Below are 19966 nucleotides of genomic sequence, written 5' to 3' on the forward strand. Positions count from 1 at the left end.
ATTTTATATTGTATTTCTAATACATTTTAACATATTCGTAGTATATGTTTAATAATTATGCCAATTCTGATTGGGATGAGGTTCGATCCTAAGACTTTTCTTATAGAAATTAATGAGTAGGTTAAGAATAAAAAATAGTTAACGGAATATTCGGTTACTAAAATTTATACTAACGGAATGCAGAGTTGTTTAAGGGAAAAAATAATATAATATATTGTAAAGAAGGAAAATCATAAAAAATACTAAAATCAAAATAATATGAACCATTAATTTCAACAAATAATTACACCTACATTTTTTAGTTCCCGTTAAGAGTGTAACTTTATTGACATTTTTAACATATTCGTAGTATATATTTAACAATTTATGCGAACTCTGATTGGGATGAGGTTCAAACTAAGATTTTTCTTATAGAAATTAATGAGTAAGTTAAGAATAATAGATAGTTAACGGAATATTCCGTTACTAAAGTTTATACTAACGGAATGCGGGATTATTTAATGGAAGAAAATAATATAATAGATGGTAAAGAAGAAAAAACATTAAAAAAATACTAAAATCAAAATAATATGAACCATTCATTTCAACAAAATAATTACACCAAAATTATTTTGTTCACGTTAGGGCCTAACTTTATTGACTTTTATTAAAATATAAATATATAGTTTTTTACGCGCATTGCGCGATTGGGATAATGCCCAATGTTTTTTTTTTTTAGATAAATACATTAAAGTATATCAAAGCAAGATTATATGGAGTTGTTCATTCTTAGATAATTGAATGTTAAATTTGTGTATTTAAATATGTAATTCTAAGTTTACAAATGCAAGATAATATAGTCAAGATTGATTATAATTGTCAATAAAATAATTGAATAGGTATGGTTGAAATCAAATATTGGACATAAGGGAGAGCAAATAAAAATTAGGGCATAAAATATTAAATATATACTAATATTGAAGAGCTAACTGCTGATTGCCAAACAAGGATATTGCGAGGTGGTTTCTCACTTCAATTTGTTATATGATTTGAATACTCTTTTTGTCAATAAATTCCCCAAGTAGATAAGATGTTTGGCTTAATTATATTTTTTTATAAAAAAAATTATTATTATTATTATTATTATTATTATTATTCTCTTCAAAAATTATTATTATTATTATTATTATTATTATTATTATTATTATTATTATTATTATTATTATTATTATTATTATTATTATTATTATTATTATTATTATTATTATACCATTAGGTCATTTTACATGTTAATCTAAACTGCTAATTTTTTTTCAAATATCTTTTTACCAACAGTTGATATAATTCGCTGGTCAAATCCTCTAACGCTAATCGCTAACTGCTGATTGTTAAACAAGGACAATGCGATGTAGTTCTCACTTCAATTTGTTGTGTGATTTGAATACTCTCTTTGTCAATAAATCCCTCAAGTAGTTAATATGGTTGGTTTTATTAATTATATATTTTTTTTAATTTTTCATGATTTTAATAAAATACTTGGTAAATAAATATATAGCATTATTTTGTATTATAACTTTGATATTTAATTAAAAAACAGTGCACAAAAAAGCTAATAGACAATGTAGTGAATATAATCAATTGATGAATTTGAATGTAAAGAATTTTCACCGTTAATTATATATTTTTTTAATTTTTTAAAAACAATTATTAAATATATGTATACCTTTAGGTCATTTTACATGTTAATCTAAACAATCCGCTAACGCTAATCGCCAACTGCTGATTGTCAAACAAGGACATTGCGAGGTAGTTCTCAACGTGGTCCGGGTCTTTCTCTGTCCGTCCACCCAGTTCGCTCCGAGAGGCACAAAAGCTGGCCCAAAGGGAATCGTCACTTGTGGGAATCAAACCCGGATTATCCAGAAATTCTCCCCCACAAAGAGAGCTCATTTACCACTTGAGCTACCATGTTAGGTTTTTGAATACTCTCTTTGTCAACAAATCCCTCAAGTAGTTAATATGATTGGCTTTATTAATTATATTTTTTTTATTCTTTCATGGTATTAATAAAATACTTGGTAAATAAATATATAGCATTATTTTGTATTATAACTTTGATATTTAATTAAAAAATAGTACACAAAAAAATGATAATAGACAATGTAGTGAATATAATCAATTGATAAATTTGAATGTAAAGAATTTTTACATTGGAGAAATATAAAGACAATATAACTAATAAAATTATTTATCCTAATTAATTTATTAATAATGAATAATTTTTTTTAATAAAGACTTTATAGGGACAATGACACAATGTAGTGAATATAATCAATTGATGAATTTGAATGTAAAAATTTTTATATTAGAGAAAAATAAAGACAATATAACTAATGAAATTATTTCTCTTATTTAGTTTATTGATAATGAATAATTTTTTTTGAATAAAGACACTGTAGACACATAATTCTAAATTAAAGAAATTCATATGCATTATTTTTTGTTGTAGCAACTAAATTATTATTTTAATTTAAAAAGAGTAAAATAGAGTATTAATTATGCCAACTTTGATTGGGATGAGGTTCGAACCTAAGACCTTTCTTATTGAAATCAATGGGTAAGTTAACGGTGAACTAACAGAAATTAACGGAAAAGATAATATTTAACGGAAAAGTTAACGGATAATCATATTCATTAAGGATAAATTAGGAAATCTTAAGGAAAAATTAAAATCTGATCAATCTGAGCCATTCATTTGATTAAAAAATTTGACCGCCATTTTTTCTACCCATTATAGGCCTAACTCTCTTGGGCTCTTATTAGTATAGTAGATAGTAGAGATTATATATATATATATATATATATATATATATATATATATATATATATATATATATATATATATATATATATATATATATATATATATAAAATTTTTATTATTACTAGATTTGTAGACATAATTATATAACACATTTAATCATTCAATCAATCTAAACCTCCATTTTTATATTCCATCTAAAAATAATTAAAATACTTATACTATAATATAATCTGTAATTTTTTTTTTTATAAAAAAATAATTTATTTTGCAAAATATTTATTAAAATTTTAATCAAAAAAAAATTACTAATGATAAGTTTTACTTATAAACTCTATGTATGTTATGTTCCACATCACTCCTATAATAAAGAATAACATTAACCAGTTCGGGTTATCGGGATAGCCCACTAAATTTCGGGCTAGCCCATTCGGACCACAGACTAATTGATTTCGGGTTTATCAGGCTTAACTTTTTATCGGGCTAAAATATTTAAGACTATTTGGTTTCAACTTCGATTTTATCGGGCCAATTCATCGGGTTTGGGTTAACATTGACATCCCTAAGTTCCATATAAAAGATCGTGTTATGTTGGTCCAAGCCCAATAATATGCTTGGACCGGTCCTTGTAAGCTCTGCATGTGTCACTAATGTGTCAACTCATGTAAATTTAACACACATTGTAATTGAGCCGTCAAAACGGGTTTTGCTCGTTGGGCTGGCCAGTCCTGCCCCTACTTAGGTAGGGGTGAGTTTCGAAAATAACAGCCCGCCAAGGAGCGGGTTTTTTTGGCCCACCCCGCAGGCTTGGCATGGCGGGCCTGCCCACCATTTATTTATTGTCCGAGTAAATTCTGCCTGTCACAGTCAGAAAAAATAAATTTGGAAAAAAATACTTCCTGGACTCCTTTTTGCTTGAATTTTTTTGGAGAACCTAGACTTATATAACTTGATATCCATAAAATGTTTGGGTTGAAAACATGTTCCAGTAATCACAGAAAATTTCGCTAAGTTCTTGGCAGTGTGCTGTCCAAAAAATTTTTGTCTAAAGTAGTTTTAGGGAAAATTTTGAGAAAATTATTTCTTGACCTTGGATTGATATGAAATTTTTTTTATAGGTCCTAGACTTGTTGAACTTCATATCTCGAAAAAATTGTATCAAAATTCGTTACCAAATACTTCCAGAAAATTTCACAATTTAAGTCAAAAATTTTTGAATTTTCTGCCAATTCCTATATAATGTTTGATGAACTATGTTCGTTCATATACTTTCTTAACCTACTAAAACACAAAGAGCGAATGAGGCTTGAACTCACAACCTTCCAAATGAAAGTTCAACCCGGGTACCATTAGACTACATAGTTATGTCTTATGTTAGTTATGTAACAAGTCATTTTAATTAGGAAAAATGACACTTTTTCCCCCTGTGTTATATACTTATAACACGTTTTCTCCCTGAACTATTTAAGTGGCAGTTTTTCCCCCTAATATGTTCAATGGACATATTTACTCTTAATTGTCAATTCATGTTCTGAGTTGAAAAAAAATAAAATACATTAATTGTTGAATTTAGAATATTTTAAAAATAAAAAATAAAATTTTAAAAGAAAGTTTGAACCATCAGTTCAAATTGGACCCGAAACCGTGAACTGACGATTCAAAATCAAAACCAGATTGCGGTTATATATACTTATATGTGAAAATCAGAATAAATGCGAAAAAGAACATACACTATTTGTAAATATTATAATTCTAATTTTAAGCTAATCTTAGTAGTTGTTCCGATTTGGACATCCGGTTCATGGTTTAAGATCCATTATTTTTTCAGTTCACGATTTTAATAAACAGAAATCCAAATATTGGGTTCTGGTTCTGAATCATAACTGAAAAATTTTGATTCGATTGCTATAGTGTCCGGTTCAGTTCAAACCGAACCGTGGTCATCCCTACGTATAAACAATAATTTGTTGAAGAATAGAAATAAATAAAATATTTATTTTAAGAGTAGAACTGTCTATTTAATATATTAGGGGAGAAAACCGCCACTTTTATAATAATTGAGGGGAAAATGTGAATACATGAATAATTCGAGTGAAAAAAGTACTATAAGCATATAACTTAAGGGTAAAAGATGTCATTTTCCCTTTTAATTATTTTTAAAGTGTATGATAAATTTAACAAAGTAATAAACTAACAACTTAAGAATTATGCCATGCAGGTTTTCTCGTATACAATCTAGGATTAGATCATGGACCAATAGGTACATGTCTCGGGCTGGGCATGAAATCATGCTTAAAATTGTTCTTCAATCTATTCGAAATTATGCAATGCAGGTTTTCTTGTTACCAAAGGGGTTGTGTGTTGCTATGGAAATGCTTTGTAATTCTTTTTGGTGGGGTTGTGAGAAGAGGGAAGGAAGGAGTGGTATTCGGTGAAAAAGGTGGGAGGATTTATGTTTATCAAAGAAATGTGGGGGAATGGGTTTTAGGAGGATGCGTGAGATGAATATTGCGTTATTAGGGAAACAAGGGTGGCGTTTCTTAAATAGACCTGATTCCTTGGTAGCTAGGGTGTTTCGTTCTAGGTACTATCCGGGTGGGGATTTTTATAATGCCAAGTTAGGGAGGGATTCGTCCTATGTTTGGATGAATGTTTGGGAGGCTTGGGGTGAGGTTCAGCAGGGGGTTAGATGGAGAGTGGGCACGGGGCAAATTGTTAAGATTTGGGGCGATCCTTGGTTGCCCTCTCGGAAAAATCCATGTGTTATTACTCCTATGTTTGATTCTATAGCTACAGCCACTGTAAATTGCTTGATGAATGATGTTTTGGATGGGTGGGATGTAGAGATTCTAAATGATTTATTTTGCGAGAGAGACATGAATTTGATTTTGAAAGTTCTCATTTCTTTGTCAAAAGGGATAGATATTCATTATTGGGATGGGGAAGGGAATGTGCATTATTCTGTCAAGAGTGCTTACCGTCTATTAGTGGGGGAGAGTGGGGGCGTGAATGGGGGTAGTTGGACTAAGATGTGGAATTTACATATCCCGCCCAAGGTCAAATGTTTTTTCTGGAGTCTATGCTCTAATTCTTTACCTACAAAGGTGGCTCTTACTTTAAAGCGTGTGAATTGTGGTACTTTGTGTGCTTTTTGTGGTGTTGAGAGGGAGTTGGTTGCCCATGTTTTTATGGTGTGCGATTATGCTATGCAGGTTTGGGGGGCTTACGGTTGGTGTTGGGATGTTGGGGATGAGGGTGGTTTTTGGGAATGGCTAGAGGGTTGCTTTCAACGTTTTTCCAGGGGAGAATTGGGCCATCTCATTATGTTTTTTTGGGGTATTTGGGAGGTGAGAAACAAGAAAATTTGGCAAAATATGTTAGTTCCTCCGAGGGAGGTGGTTCATTTTTCTCTGGGATACTTACGGGAGTGGAGGTGGTGAGGGAGTTTTTGGGTGGGGCTGGAATGAATTCGGGGGAGAGGGTAGAGTTTGGAATGCACCACCTAATAATTTATTGAAATTAAATGTTGATGTAGCAGTCCGTGAGGACAGAAATATGATCGGAATGGGTTGGGTGCTTCGTGATCACATGGAAATTATTGTCGCAGCTGGGAAAGTGGGAAAGAGAGGGGTTGTCTTACCAAAGAAGGCTGAATCTTTGGCTATCCGGGAGGCGTTAAGTTGGTTGAAGGGTCGAGGCCACGATGATGTTCTTGTAGAGACGGATGCTCAACAAATTCTCTCTCAATTGCATATGGTTTATTACTTCAGGATATTAATACTCTTTTAATTTCTTTTTCAAATGTTAGACTCTGTTTTGTAAAGCGTTCGGCTAATACTGTGACTCACTTATTAGCTAGAGATGCTGCTCTTTTGGAAGGTCATCGGTTTTGGTTTGATACTGGCCCTCCTTTTATTTTTCATGCTCTTTGTAATGACATTAGTAATATATAAAGTCCAGGGTTTGGTTTTCAAAAAATCAACTTAAGAATTAAGAACAAAAAAAAAAAATGGTGTGGTGAGACAGTCGTTATATCGTGGACCGCGGTGCATAATCGATTATGCACCGCGCATCAAAACGGCGTCGTTTCTTTAAGTAAAGAAACGGCATGCTGGTAGTGTTAACAGAGTGACACTACAATGTATCTAACCGACACTGCCTCACGTATTATTTTTATATTATCAAATGAAACTGCAGTTATATCAAAATGATATTGTAGTTGTGGTGAAATGAAACTGCAGTATATATAAAATGAAACTGAATAACATTTCATGTATTTGAGTGTACATTGTACAATAAAGTTGTAATTATATCGAAATGATCATGTAGTTGTGTTTTAATGAAACTATAGTGTATATAAAATAAAACTAAATAACATTTTCACATATTTGAGTGTATAAATATTGAATGAAATTGTAGTTATATCAAAATGAACTTGTAGTTGTGTTGAACTGAAACTTCAGTGTATACAAACTGAAACTGAAGATTTTTTGCGGAACGGTGCGGAACAGCGCGAAACGAATTCTGTTTCTTTTCATTAAATAAAACGACGTCGTTTTGATGCGCGGTGCATAATCAATTATGCACCGCGGTGCACGATATAATTTGTTGTGGTGAGGCCTGCCTTGCCTCCCGGCCAAGGACGAGACGGGCTGAGCCAATAAAACCTAGGCCTGTCAACGAACCCGACCTACCTCGCCAGCCCGTATTGCCAACTCTTTTGTTATTCCTAGACCTAAGTTTTTAATAATTGCCGGCAATTTTATTTGTAATAACTCTGTAATAAGAAACCTTAATTGCTAAAATTAGGAATACATCTTTTTCAGAGCGTCTTTGGTTTCCAGTCCCATAAGTTTTCTACAGTAAAAAATGGACAATAGAAACACCGGAGAATTCGCCGGCGATCACCCCGACTTTCACCGCAACTCCTACTGCGCGGCGCCGTCGTGGCCTCCCGACGAGTCCATCACCCACAATACCGAAAATCACCGAAGAAATTTTTCCGGCGACGCCCACCACTATCAGCGCCGCCAGCAGCAGCAGAATGATCACCATTACAGTCACTCTGACCACCGTCACCACCAAAACTCCAACCTCGAGCCAAATGATTCCGTTGATGGCGCCGCCACCGGCAATTTCGCCCACTCTTTGCCGCTTTCGGGGCGTAAAAGACCTTTTTCCCACTCACAACCAGCGCCTTTTTCTGGTATACAAAATTGCAAAAATATTCTTGTACTCTACACGCTCTACATTTTGCCTTCAAGTGGTTAATTTGTAGTATGATAAATTAAAACTCATTTTAAATTTCATATATTTATTTCAGTTTAGTTGTTAAGTTCTTAGTAGGAGGTAGAGTTTCGTTCCTTTGAGTTAATGCCAGTGTATTTTATTTTATTTTCTTCCTTCTAGATGGATTGGAAGGTGGGGGTTTCGTTAAACTATATGCTGCAGGTGTTCCAAGAACAACTACAGAAGAAGATGTAAGTGTTATTAAGCTCTCAACTAGCATTATACATATGCTATTCCTACTGCTTTTAATGTGTTTTATTGAAGAAGTTTAACAACAGGAGAGCTAATTTGTTTTATTGAAAATGAGATGCACAGAAACTAATATATTGAAGTTGAATAAAGGAGTAATGAGGTTATATTGTATTCAGTTAAGTAGATAATCCAACTAGTCTTGACAGCCATTGTTGCCTTTTGTGCATTAAATCTGTATGGATGCTAGCAAATGTGTATAAACAAATTGAACTATTGGACATTTATGATAAATATAGTTTAAACTTTTTGGTCCAAGATAACATCTTTACATTTAATTTTGTTGCTATAAACAATAATGTTCCTGCTACAGAAGTGAACGCAATCATCTCTTCGGATTGACTTAGTTATCTCTTTCCAGTTAGTCTGGGAGGTAACTTATTTTGGTCAAAACCTTATTTATATATGTTTTCCTTAAATTGGTTTATTCCTTTATCTTGGTTTTACTGCAGTTCTATGTATATGCATAATTCCTAAGCTTAGTTCTCTAATGTTATGAACTTATGACTTACACAATGACAATTTGATTATAAAACTTTATTCTAGTGTTGATAATTCACTTCTGGCATGAAAGATTCTTGACATCTGATATTATTCATGTTTGGGGGTTTTTATATTGATATCATGTCCTTTTACATAGACCTATTGACCTATATGTGTAAATGGATTTTTGAGTCTCAACTTTATCAACATTTTGAAGACATCAGTACATCATTGATCATAGTTCTGGTTTGTTGTAAGTTTCAGAGGTCTAGAATCTGGAACATTACACCTTTTTCTGTTCTATTTCTGTTGTCTATGCTCTTCAGAATGTTTCCTGAGCATTAATGTTGGCAGCCTCATTCAACTCCAGGTTCGACGTGTTTTTGGTGAATATGGACATATTATTGAGGTTGTTCTCCTCAGAGATAAAAAGATTGGTCAAAAACAAGGTATAAAAATGTCCCAAACATCTTTATCTTTTTGGACTTGTTTCATTGTCACTGATCATTTGCTTTATAAGTGGAATCTTTCAGCCAAGTACTTGTCATTTTCATGTCAACTGTCAAGTGCTATTTGATGCGTAAATTTGGTTGTTTATGCAGTTGTTGCAAGGATAAAAAATTGCTAGGTTATGGAAAATGCAACTTATTGTAGTCTTTTCCTCTATCTTAACACACAAAGGAATATGATTTCTTTCTTAGAAACAACTTGATTCTTCTCATTTATTCATTTTATTTATGCATTTCCTTGATACTATTTGTGTGCTTTCTACTAATAAAAAATATTGATGTTGCTTCCTAGAAATATGTTTTCACTCATTGTTGTCCTTTGGACAATCTTTTGTCAAGCCAAATTGTTGCCTTATTTTTGTACGTTTTAGTTATTCATGTGTGATATACATATTAACTGTGGTCTTTGTAGTCATTTTCTATATCCAAGAAATTAGGTAATCTTAGCCTTTTCCTTGGTGCATGATTTAGTTGTATGCTGACTTGGCAGAGAGTTGTTTTGTGAAGTATAGAACACTGGAAGATGCTGATCGAGCGATTGTAGCATTACATGATCGGTACACTTTCCCCGGGGTTGGTTTTTCCACAAATGTGAACTTAAGATGTTTTAGCTTTCACATATGGAGATTTTTGTTTCCTGTTATTTGATATATGCTTATTTCTTCCAGGCTGAGTGTCCATTAAAAGTTAGGTATGCTGAGGGGGAACGAGAACGTCTTGGTAAGTCTTTCAAAATATAGCTTTTTGTGTTTAATATAACTTTTAATGTAGTTTATATATATATATATATATATATATATATGTGTGTGTGTGTGTGTGTGTGTGTGTGTGTGTGTGTGTGTGTGTGTGTGTGTGTGTGTATTATTCACTGATACTCAAGTGAATATTACAAAAAATTGTATTGTAAAAATACTAAATTAAATATTACAAAATGGGGTGAAGGGAGTAATACTTTTCTTTGTAAAATATGGTAACTGTCAACTCTGAGGCTACCTCAATAACTCAACAAGTGATATAGTCTAAGGCCATAAAGAGAGGAGGAGAATTTCCATAGACTCAAGTTATTCCTAAAAGGATGTAGAGCTTTGAAGATAAACATGGACAAAGAAGGATTCGTGCTGTTGATTCCACTTGGGGTACAATTTCACCCTTCCAAGTTGACTTAAATTACTGACGTTCAGGCCATAATTGTTTATTTAGTGGATGGATTCAGCAAACTGGGCTGGAGCTTGGAGATATGTGGATTCATGATTCCAGATTTCCTTTCAGTAGATCTTTCATCATGATTGGGTAGGGAATGAAGACAAGTACAGTTGACTTACCGAAATAATTGGTTTATGGGATCAATTAATGATGAAGATTGCTTAGTTTGCTAGTGATAGTTCATTTGTTGCTAAATTTTCTAAGTAATTTGGTCGGTCCACTGCAGTTTGGAATTGTATTTAATTTTCAAGGTATGTGCTGGTATTTGAATCCTAGGCTGATGTGTAAATGATTCAAGAGGAATATACGATGTTTTGTGCAAGTAGAATGATTATGGAAATTTGACATGGCATATTAATTCAATTGTTTATTGTGTGAAATTGTCTATGCTGCAGTATGGCAGTCTTCTATATGCACTATAAAATTCATATTCATCTGCTTGTATAACTGCAGGCAGTTTTGGCGAACATATACACAAACTATATGTTGGTGGCATGAGCAGACAAACTTCTAAAAGGGAAATTGATGAAGTATGCAACAAGTATTCTAAAACATCTTTTTTATTCTCTGCTGTGTTTGCATACGCTGAACAGTTTTATGCCGTGACTCTTCAATATGCTTAATACATTATATTATGGTTATCTTATCACTAGCTACCATAAATGGGCTATCAGAAGTAAAAAGTTTTTATGCCATTTGCAAATGTATGTGATGAAACTTTCTTGTGAGGCTGGTAAATATATGGAATATCATTAAATTTTTATGCATAATATGAGTAAATGGCCTCTGACATATTTTCTGAGTCAAATCTATTTAACCATAGTTTTTGTTTCTTGTTGACATAACAAACTACAATATGGAGATCTTTGTTATCTTTTAAAGACAGTATATGGTCTTGAGTTTTGTTTGATGGCTTTTCTTCCAGGTATTTTCTCGATATGGGATTGTTGAATCAATTTACCTTGTGCGTGACCGTGATGAACAAAAGCAAAGCCGGGGTAATCTCTCCTTTTCTCTTGAATTCAATCTCCTGCAAGTTTGAATGAAATTATAAGATATTTTATGTTAAATGTTGAAATACAAGAACAGTGTGTATTCTCTCATCTATTTCTGTACAAGAGGAACCCTATTTATACAAAGGTTGGAAGAGTACCAGCCAGAGGATTTGAAATTCAAATGAAAGAATAAGCACCTAACTCTAACTAACCCTTATTCATCTAACACTCCCCCTCAAGCTGGAGCATAGATGTTAATCATGCCCAGCTTGTTACAAATATACTCAACCCTGGCTCTACAAAGGCCTTTTGTAAGCACATTCGCCAGCTGATCACCAGTTCGGACATGGACAGCAGAAAGTAGCCCTTGTTGAATCTTGTCCCGCACAAAGTGACAATCTACCTCAATATGTTTAGTGCGCTCATGAAACACAGGATTGCTCGAAACGTGTATAGCAGCTTTGTTGTCACACCATAAAGGAACTGGTTTACTCACTTCTACACCAATCTCCCCAAGGATATTACACAACCACGTCACCTCACACGCCACATGAGCCATTGCTCTATACTCAGATTCTGCACTAGAGCGGGCCACAACACTTTGCTTCTTACTTTTCCACGACACTAGGTTGCCACCAAGGAACACACAATACCCCGTCGTTGACCTCCTGTCACTCGGTGACCCAGCCCAATCAGCGTCAGAGAAGGCCTCAACCCTCACATGCCCATGATTGGCATACAAAATTCCTTTCCCAGGAGCACCCTTCAAATACTTCACAACTCGAACTGCAGCTTCCCAATGGATTTTCTCCGGATTTGCCATGAACTGACTCACCACACTCACCGGAAAGGCAATATCCGGGCGAGTGATAGTAAGGTAATTCAATTTCCCCACCAGTCTCCTATACCGCTCTGGATCTTCAAGAGGCTCCCCCTCACCAGCTACAAGCTTAACATTCTGGTCCATAGGAGTCTCGCAAGGCTTCGAGCCTAAGAGCCCAGAGTCTTCAAGTAAATCTAGCATATATTTCCGTTGTGAAAGAAATATGCCTCTCTTAGAACGAACAACCTCTACTCCAAGGAAGTACTTTAACACTCCCAGGTCTTTAGTATGGAACTTCTTCTTAAGAAAAGACTTGAGCGCATCAATTCCCGCTGCATCACCTCCTGTGATCACTATATCATCCACATAGACAATTAACAAAATGCTGCCACGGTTAGAATGTTTATAAAAAACAGTGTGATCATAAGCACTACGCTGCATGCCAAACTCAGTAACAACACTACTGAATCTCCCAAACCACGCTCTGGGAGACTGTCTTAACCCGTACAAAGATTTCTTCAACTTGCAAACCTTCTCGTTCTCCCCCTGAGCAACAAACCCAGGCGGTTGCTCCATATACACTTCTTTTGCCAAATCACCATGTAGAAAAGCATTTTTGACATCTAACTGGTGTAACGGCCAATCATTAACAGCAGCTAGAGAAATGAAAACCCGCACAGAAGTTAACTTGGCAACCGGTGAAAAAGTCTCTGTATAATCAACTCCATAAGTCTGTGCATACCCTTTAGCCACCAACCGTGCTTTAAGCCGAGAAACCGACCCATCAGGGTTCGTCTTGACAACGTAAACCCACTTACACCCAATTGCCGACTTCCCGACGGGGAGACGGACAAGATCCCAAGTCTGATTCTCTTCTAGGGCTGCCATTTCGTCCTCCATAGCAGATCTCCACCCATCATGAGACATAGCCTGACACAACGTTTTAGGGACAGACACAGAATCTAGTTTGGATATAAAGGTACGAGAAGACTCTGACAGACGACCATAAAAAACATAGGAAGAAAGCGGATGACAGCAACTACGTTTACCTTTTCGAACGGCAATTGGAAGATCAGTTGACGGAGGTTGTGGTAGGGGAGGAGCATTCACCGTTGGCGCCACTACATCTTGGGGCCGCCTAGAATACACTTGCGTAACGGGAGGTACGACACCAGAATCAGGATCCACTGCGGGTACAGGAATAGTGATAGTATAAGTAAGAAAATCCCCTTCTATCCCCGACGACTTATCCCCTGGAACGCTACCAGAGAACACAGTTTCCTCAAAGAACGTGACGTCAGCCGAAACCAGATATCTCCCCAAATCAGGGGAGTAACACCTATACCCTTTTTGAGTTCGAGAATACCCCAGGAAGATACACTTTAGAGATTTAGGATCAAGTTTTCCCTTTAGTGGACGGACATCTTGTACAAAGCACGTACAACCAAAAATCTTGGGGGACAGGGCAAACAGAGGTTTGGAGGGATACACAACTGAATATGGGTTTTGACCACGGAGTACAGAGGAAGGCATCCTGTTGATAACGAAACAAGCAGTGTGAACAGCATCTGCGCAAAACACTTTAGGCACTTTCATTTGGAATAAAAGGGCACGAGCAACTTCTAACAAATGGCGGTTTTTTTTTTCCGCGACACCATTCTGTTGGGGGGTGTAAACACAGGAAGTTTGATGTATGATACCATTCTGACTCATAAAGGTAGAAAAGGATTTAAGAAAATACTCTCGAGCATTATCACTTCTCAAACATTGTATAGTCTTATTAAACTGAGTTTTCATTTCAGCACAGAAGCTTTGGAAAACATCAAACAATTCACCCCTAGACTTCATGAGATACAACCAAGTACACCTAGAGAAGTCATCAACAAAGGTTACAAAATACCGAAAACCATGTTTGGACGTAACCCGACACGGACCCCAAACATCAGAATGAACTAACTCGAATAAAGAATCTACTCTATTATTTACCCGAGAAACATAAGGAACACGATGGTGTTTTGCAAACTCACACGACTCGCACTGCAAGACAGTCAAAGCCTCTAAACCAGGACACATCTTCTTGAGCGCTGGTAAAGACGGGTGGCCAAACCGACAGTGCAATTGAAAGGGGGAAACATTGCTCACCAAACCAGTAGAGACGTTCTCGAGTGATGTAGACTGCTCTAAGACATACAGACCGTCAACCTCCTTCCCCTTACCAATAATCCTCCTCGTCAAAAGATCCTGGAACAGACAATAACCAGGAAAAAACGTAACAGAACATTTCAGATTACGAGTTATTTGACTAATCGAGAGTAAGTTGAAGGGAAATTTTGGGAGGTATAACACAGAAGCAAGGGGTAACGAGGATGTTGCAGCAGCACTACCTTTACCCGAAACAGTGGCTATAGACCCATCTGCTAGAGTAACGGTATGACTAGAAGTGACAGGCAAATATGTAGAAAAAACATTGTAATTACCTGTCATATGCTCAGAAGCCCCTGAGTCAATGACCCACTGTCGAGGCGCAGAAGAAACACACGCAACTGAATTACCTGTTTGGACAAACGTTGTGGAGGTAGGCACTTGACTGGATGGAAACTGCGAGGAAGAAGAAGGCTTCATCTGATTGAATCTAGCAAACTCCTCATCTGTCATCACTACTGTATGACCTTCTGACGTGGAAGCCGTATTAGCAGCCATTTGTTGTCTCGGCGGCTTAGGACACTGATTTCGAAAGTGTCCGGGATCCCCACAATTATTCATATTTTGGCATTTTATCACTTTCACTCTATCATTTTTTTTTTTTGGTGAGGACTTTCACTCTATCATTGATAGTTAAATAGAATGGTGTGGCATTCTGATTATTTCTCTTCTAGTGGCATGGTTATTGTGTGTTTTTTGGTCTACTGTTCATACCTTCAAATGCTTTACTCTTATCATTGTTTGCTTTGTAGTTGTAAATAACTTTTCAATACCTAATTCTAGATATTTTTTTCCCACCATGCCCCCTTCTACTAATTTAAAAACTTCATCTTTTTTGTGTCAATGTATTTTTCTTTCTTCAAGGATGTGCTTTTGTTCAGTTCTCTCGTAGAGACATGGCAGTTTCTGCCATCAATGCACTACATGGAACCTACATAATGAGGGTAAGCTCCATATCTACTTTGTTGTTTGAATTATATATTTACCTAAAATAACTCCTTTTCATTTTATTGTGCTTTTAGGGTTGTGATCACCCTTTGATTGTTCGCTTTGCCGACCCCAAGAAGCCTAGATTGGGAGATTCTAGGTACTTGTCCTCTATCTTCTCAAAAATTTACCTTGACTAGGGGTGTCAACGCATGCTAGCCCACCTTGAGGTGGGCTGGAAATTTTGCAGGCCAGCCTTTGTGTCAATTTTCTCTAGCCCTAACCCGCCCTTATGCGGTTCAGGGGGCCTCACAGATTGGCATGCAGGCTATAAAAATTTGTTCTAATTCATCCTAAGTGATTAATATCTTTTAACTCCATTTTATCATTTTATGCAATTCTAAGTGAGGGAAAATAATATTGCAAGTATGCATAAATTTAAAGGAGAAAGGGAAAGAACAACACCGAATTTTTAGTAGTTCGACAATCCCTACTCCACTACCTAAGGACACCTCCCCCTCCCCTAGGATTTCCAACTCCACTTTCTGGGTTGCTTGTTCTTTGGTGGGCACTGTTACCATCCTCGACGAACACCCTTCCTTGTGGGTTTGCACTTCTCACCTCAATGATAGCATTTCAACAAATATCAACCCATCGTAGGATTCGTAGCATCGGGTGATACAAGACACCGACCCCTTTTCTTTTGGGTCACTTGTGCACCATATACCACAATAGCACTTCTATGACCTTCATCCCTTCGTAACTATGGTACAACAAATTCACCCTTTTGTTGCCAAGGTTGCTTCTATGTCACCATAGCCACACTTGGTATTGAGACAACCCGTCTCTTACACACCCAAGTGTTTACACCATTTGAAAGATGGCATAATTTCATATACTTTGTACATATTTCCATGATAGACTAATGGTGTATACATTTTGGCTCTAGAAGATTGAGAATAAAGATATTACATTTTGGAGCTCAATTAATAGTTTAATACTCAATCTTGAACTTAGAAAGGTTTTAGGATGTAAAAAGAGTAGGAACATCTTTCTAAGTACGAATACTAGAAGCTTTGGAAAGATAGAAAAGGTTATAAGATCATAGCTTCAAGTATGAATGAAGAAAACCTTTGTGGTACGGGTAAAGGTGAAGAACATGGTTTTCTTAGCTCAAATCCTTTATGGAAATGTGTTAAAATGAAGTTTGGAAGGTTTGAGATTGGTGGGGGATTAGATCTCCATTTCTATAGCTGATATAGGAGTAATGTAGATATAAAGATGGAGTTCAACTGTTAAAAAAAGGCTAGTTTTTTTAAATTCCTGCACTACCATGGATGGGTCATGGTGGGTGGACACGCTGCCAGGATCCAGTCACTGTCTATTAAGAGGCTTGATCTCAGCCTTCCAGGGTGAGGTTAGAGTGGGGTACCCAGTCAAGACCTAGCCACTGCCTCTTACTGTATAGTTGCACCGGAACCTTTGAACACTAAACACTAACCCTTTTGGAAACCTCAACTTTGGAAATCACTTTGACTAAATAAAGATATTGAAAACATTTTTTAAACCAAATGAAGGAAATCATTTTAAAACAATGATTTAAATTTTTTTGTAACTTTTGACTCAAAAAATATTTTGACTCTTTTATAAAAACCATTTGTGTGGAGGATGAGAAATAATAGGTATATCAAAGATATGGAGGAAAGGATTAGAAATACTTGAGCTCACAAATATGAAATATAAATATTCTAAACCTTCTTCAATAAGTTCCTATTTCTTGAACTCTTCTTCCTCCAAATTTGGAACCATTGTATGCTCCTTTTCTTCAAGCTTGGAACTCTTAATTGATTAGCCTTGCGCCTTCAATTTAATATCTGCAACTACAAAAACACTTGATAACTAATTAGATTACCTAATTTGTTATCATCAAAAAAGATTAGAAAGCACAAGGCCAACACAAAACAATAAAAAAAATGTTTTTGCCAGTCAAACATGCCAAACAGTAATGCAGAAGTAATAACAAAACACTCTTCTAGCAAGTAGCAATTGTAGGCAATAAGCTACTGAATTTTTGCTTGTACAAGACACACAAAAGGAAAAAAAAAAAAAAAAAAAAAAGTAATACAAGATACTGTATTCAATCAAAAGCTTCTATCTTTGATGGCCTAAAAAGACATACTTCAGATTCACGTGGCAGTGGCCAGTGGCAGTGGCAACAGCAGGTGTTCGAACTTCACTGCAAATCTAAGGCAGAGGCAGGGGTTCAAGCAGTGGCAGCAGGTGGATTTGAACTGAGGCAGAGACAGGCAGCGGCACTGAAAGGAGAAGCAGATCGGAGCAAGGGTTCGACGGAGGTGGCAGGGGTTTGAGCAGAGACAGCTGCTGGATTATGTTGGGAGCTTGCCGGAGAAGCAAATCTGAGTGTCGCTTGTTGGATTCCAAGAGAGAGTAGAAGGCTGCCTGGTCCTTCATGGAGAGAGAGGAGCGAGTGAGATGAAGATTTAGGTGTCAAGGTTAAAGCCTAAAGGAGCAAAGGGAAATTAGGAAGAATTGAATAAAGGCTTTCCAAGTTTCCAGCCCTTGCAGTTTTTTCTTTTTTAAAAAATGTTAGCCCATGGGCTCACCTGCAGCCCAGCCCGCATAGGATAAAAAGTTTCAGCCCTAACAGGCCTCATCACGGGGCAGTTTAGGGCCAACTATGGGCTTTGGTCCACCTTGACGCTGCTAACCTTGACTAGTTGTGTTCTTTTGCAAATTAATGTTTTCTCCTGTTTCTTTAGTGTGTGGATCAATACTTAGTAACCGGTGTACTGCATTCCACTAATAAAACCTATCACATTTTTTAATAAAGCTAAGGAATAAATGTAATAAATTGGATGCAAAATTTAATCTACTCAATATATCTCTAGATGTTTCTTTCTCATGTTCTGGTTTAAACCCGTCTTTTAGTTTGATCTCTGTAGAATTATCTTCTAGGTCACTCTTGTTTCCTTCACTCTCTATGTCTTTACACTATTTTAGATGCTAAATTTATTTCTGGTTCGATGTAGAGCAGCATCATCTATGGGCGAACCTTTTGGCGGACATATGCTACCAAATCCAGCAAGTCCAAAGCAGGTATCTCAAGTTACCAACTATCACTTTGGGGATGGGCATATTCTGCAATCTGTTAATTACTGTATGATATTAGGAATGGACTTTAATTTTTCTGTGAAAAAGCACAATGTATACTAAGTAGTGTTTGTGTATGTATGCATAAGCATTTATTTCTCAACCAAAAAAGGAAAAGAGCATGGTCTTCTTAAATGGATTGCTGAACTCTCTAGAGATTTCGTGGACTGATGTCTCGATTTCATATTAACCATCTGGCTTTATATATGTGTTTAATTGTATGTGTTCACAGTCTCCTGGAGGTGGAAGCAAGCCGCAAACAGTTTCAAACACTTGTGCTGTATTGGAGCAAGTTTTGCCTTCAACTACATCATCTGCTAACAAGTCAGCTTTAGATACTGAGATGATTGATTTTATAGATTGTGAATGGAGTGAACATGTCTGTCCTGATGGGTATTTATACTATTACAACTGTCTGACCTGTGAGAGCAGGGTAAGAATTTATTTTTTTATTATAGACTTCTTTTTTTTTTTCTTTTTTCTTTTTCACCTGTAACTGAAAATATGGTGAGTAGTGGGAGAAACCTGAGGAGTATGCGCTTTATGAACAACAAATTGAAAATTTTGAGGAGCAACAAAATGCACAACCCTCTGTCACCACCACTCCAGATATTTCACAAGCCCTGAAAATGGATGTTGAGACGCCGCTATCTACTGAAGAATCCCAGAAAATTTCATCTACTGAGGTTAGTGCTCATGTAACTCCCATCTTATTTTAGTATTGTGACACACATTCAGCACATTACTATTTTCAGTCATGGCCACCAAAATCGTATGATTCACTCAAATTGAATTACACGATTGGTTTCAGTTCACATTATCCACACCATTCAGTTCAATAAGTTTAGTCGTGTTTGTATATACTATGAAGTTTCAGGAACTCAATTATGAGCACACACAGATGACGGCCAGCCCAACAGTTCCTCCAGCTTGTGTATGAATGGCGTATTGATTAACCTGCTGAAGATGATGGGAACAAAGTTTACCAACAATTTGACAGTATTGGTATTCGATGTTACTGCTGCCTTGAGCTTTCTTCTGTATCCTTGTATACAAGGAGATACAATTGGGGGAGCTTTAAGCCATGTTATATTATATTTAGAATGTGTATTAATAGATCATAGTCTGTGTAATTGCTGTCAGAAATTTGTGGCATTTATGATTTATTCATAACTCTAGTTTGTAGACAAAAAATATGTGCTTTGTTGGGTTTGGTGGCTTATTTTGTTTCTTATTGCTTTTGTAATTGTAATGAGAAAGCATGTGGAGGATCAACACCTGACGTTTGGGTAAATGCCAATATACAAACTTTAAT

General features: G+C 35.9%; 2 protein-coding genes and 1 long non-coding RNA gene across 4 annotated transcripts; 2 read left to right on the plus strand and 1 right to left on the minus strand.

Moving 5' to 3' along the window:
• The first annotated feature begins 5277 nt into the window (after positions 1-5277).
• Positions 5278-6317, plus strand: LOC109159818. Its single transcript, XM_019307930.1, has 2 exons — positions 5278-6012; positions 6102-6317. The coding sequence occupies exons 1-2, from the start codon at positions 5278-5280 to the stop codon at positions 6315-6317; spliced, it is 951 nt and encodes a 316-aa protein (XP_019163475.1).
• A 1273-nt stretch (positions 6318-7590) lies between these two features.
• Positions 7591-19966, plus strand: LOC109160333 (flowering time control protein FCA-like). 2 transcript variants are annotated; one of them, XM_019308656.1, is made up of 13 exons: positions 7591-8006; positions 8210-8280; positions 9192-9270; positions 9821-9903; positions 9999-10050; positions 10987-11063; positions 11459-11531; positions 15418-15497; positions 15576-15640; positions 18531-18597; positions 18884-19084; positions 19167-19337; positions 19523-19966. In XM_019308656.1, the coding sequence occupies exons 1-13, from the start codon at positions 7670-7672 to the stop codon at positions 19589-19591; spliced, it is 1425 nt and encodes a 474-aa protein (XP_019164201.1). In that variant the 5' UTR covers positions 7591-7669; the 3' UTR covers positions 19592-19966. The 2 variants fall into 2 exon arrangements, with proteins under 2 accessions (XP_019164201.1, XP_019164202.1); XM_019308657.1 differs by having other exon boundaries at positions 19529-19966.
• Positions 15886-17748, minus strand: LOC109160334. Its single transcript, XR_002050734.1, has 2 exons — positions 17660-17748; positions 15886-17360 (listed from the first exon to the last, which is right to left on the minus strand). It is a non-coding gene; the product is annotated as an uncharacterized LOC109160334 (long non-coding RNA).

This window comes from Ipomoea nil, unplaced genomic scaffold (genome assembly GCF_001879475.1).
Source record: "Ipomoea nil cultivar Tokyo-kokei standard unplaced genomic scaffold, Asagao_1.1 scaffold2845, whole genome shotgun sequence".
Taxonomy (NCBI): Eukaryota; Viridiplantae; Streptophyta; class Magnoliopsida; order Solanales; family Convolvulaceae; genus Ipomoea; species Ipomoea nil.

Excerpts from the sequence above, each read along its gene's own strand:
- LOC109159818 (XM_019307930.1), top strand. The coding sequence starts at position 5,278 with ATGGGTTTTAGGAGGATGCGTGAGATGAATATTGCGTTATTAGGGAAA. Across the intron at positions 6,013-6,101 it reads TGTGCGATTATGCTATGCAG|GGGAGAATTGGGCCATCTCA; the intron begins GTTTGGGGGGCT and ends ACGTTTTTCCAG.
- LOC109160333 (XM_019308656.1), top strand. The coding sequence starts at position 7,670 with ATGGACAATAGAAACACCGGAGAATTCGCCGGCGATCACCCCGACTTT. Across the intron at positions 9,904-9,998 it reads ATCGGTACACTTTCCCCGGG|GCTGAGTGTCCATTAAAAGT; the intron begins GTTGGTTTTTCC and ends TATTTCTTCCAG. Across the intron at positions 18,598-18,883 it reads ATCCAGCAAGTCCAAAGCAG|TCTCCTGGAGGTGGAAGCAA; the intron begins GTATCTCAAGTT and ends ATGTGTTCACAG.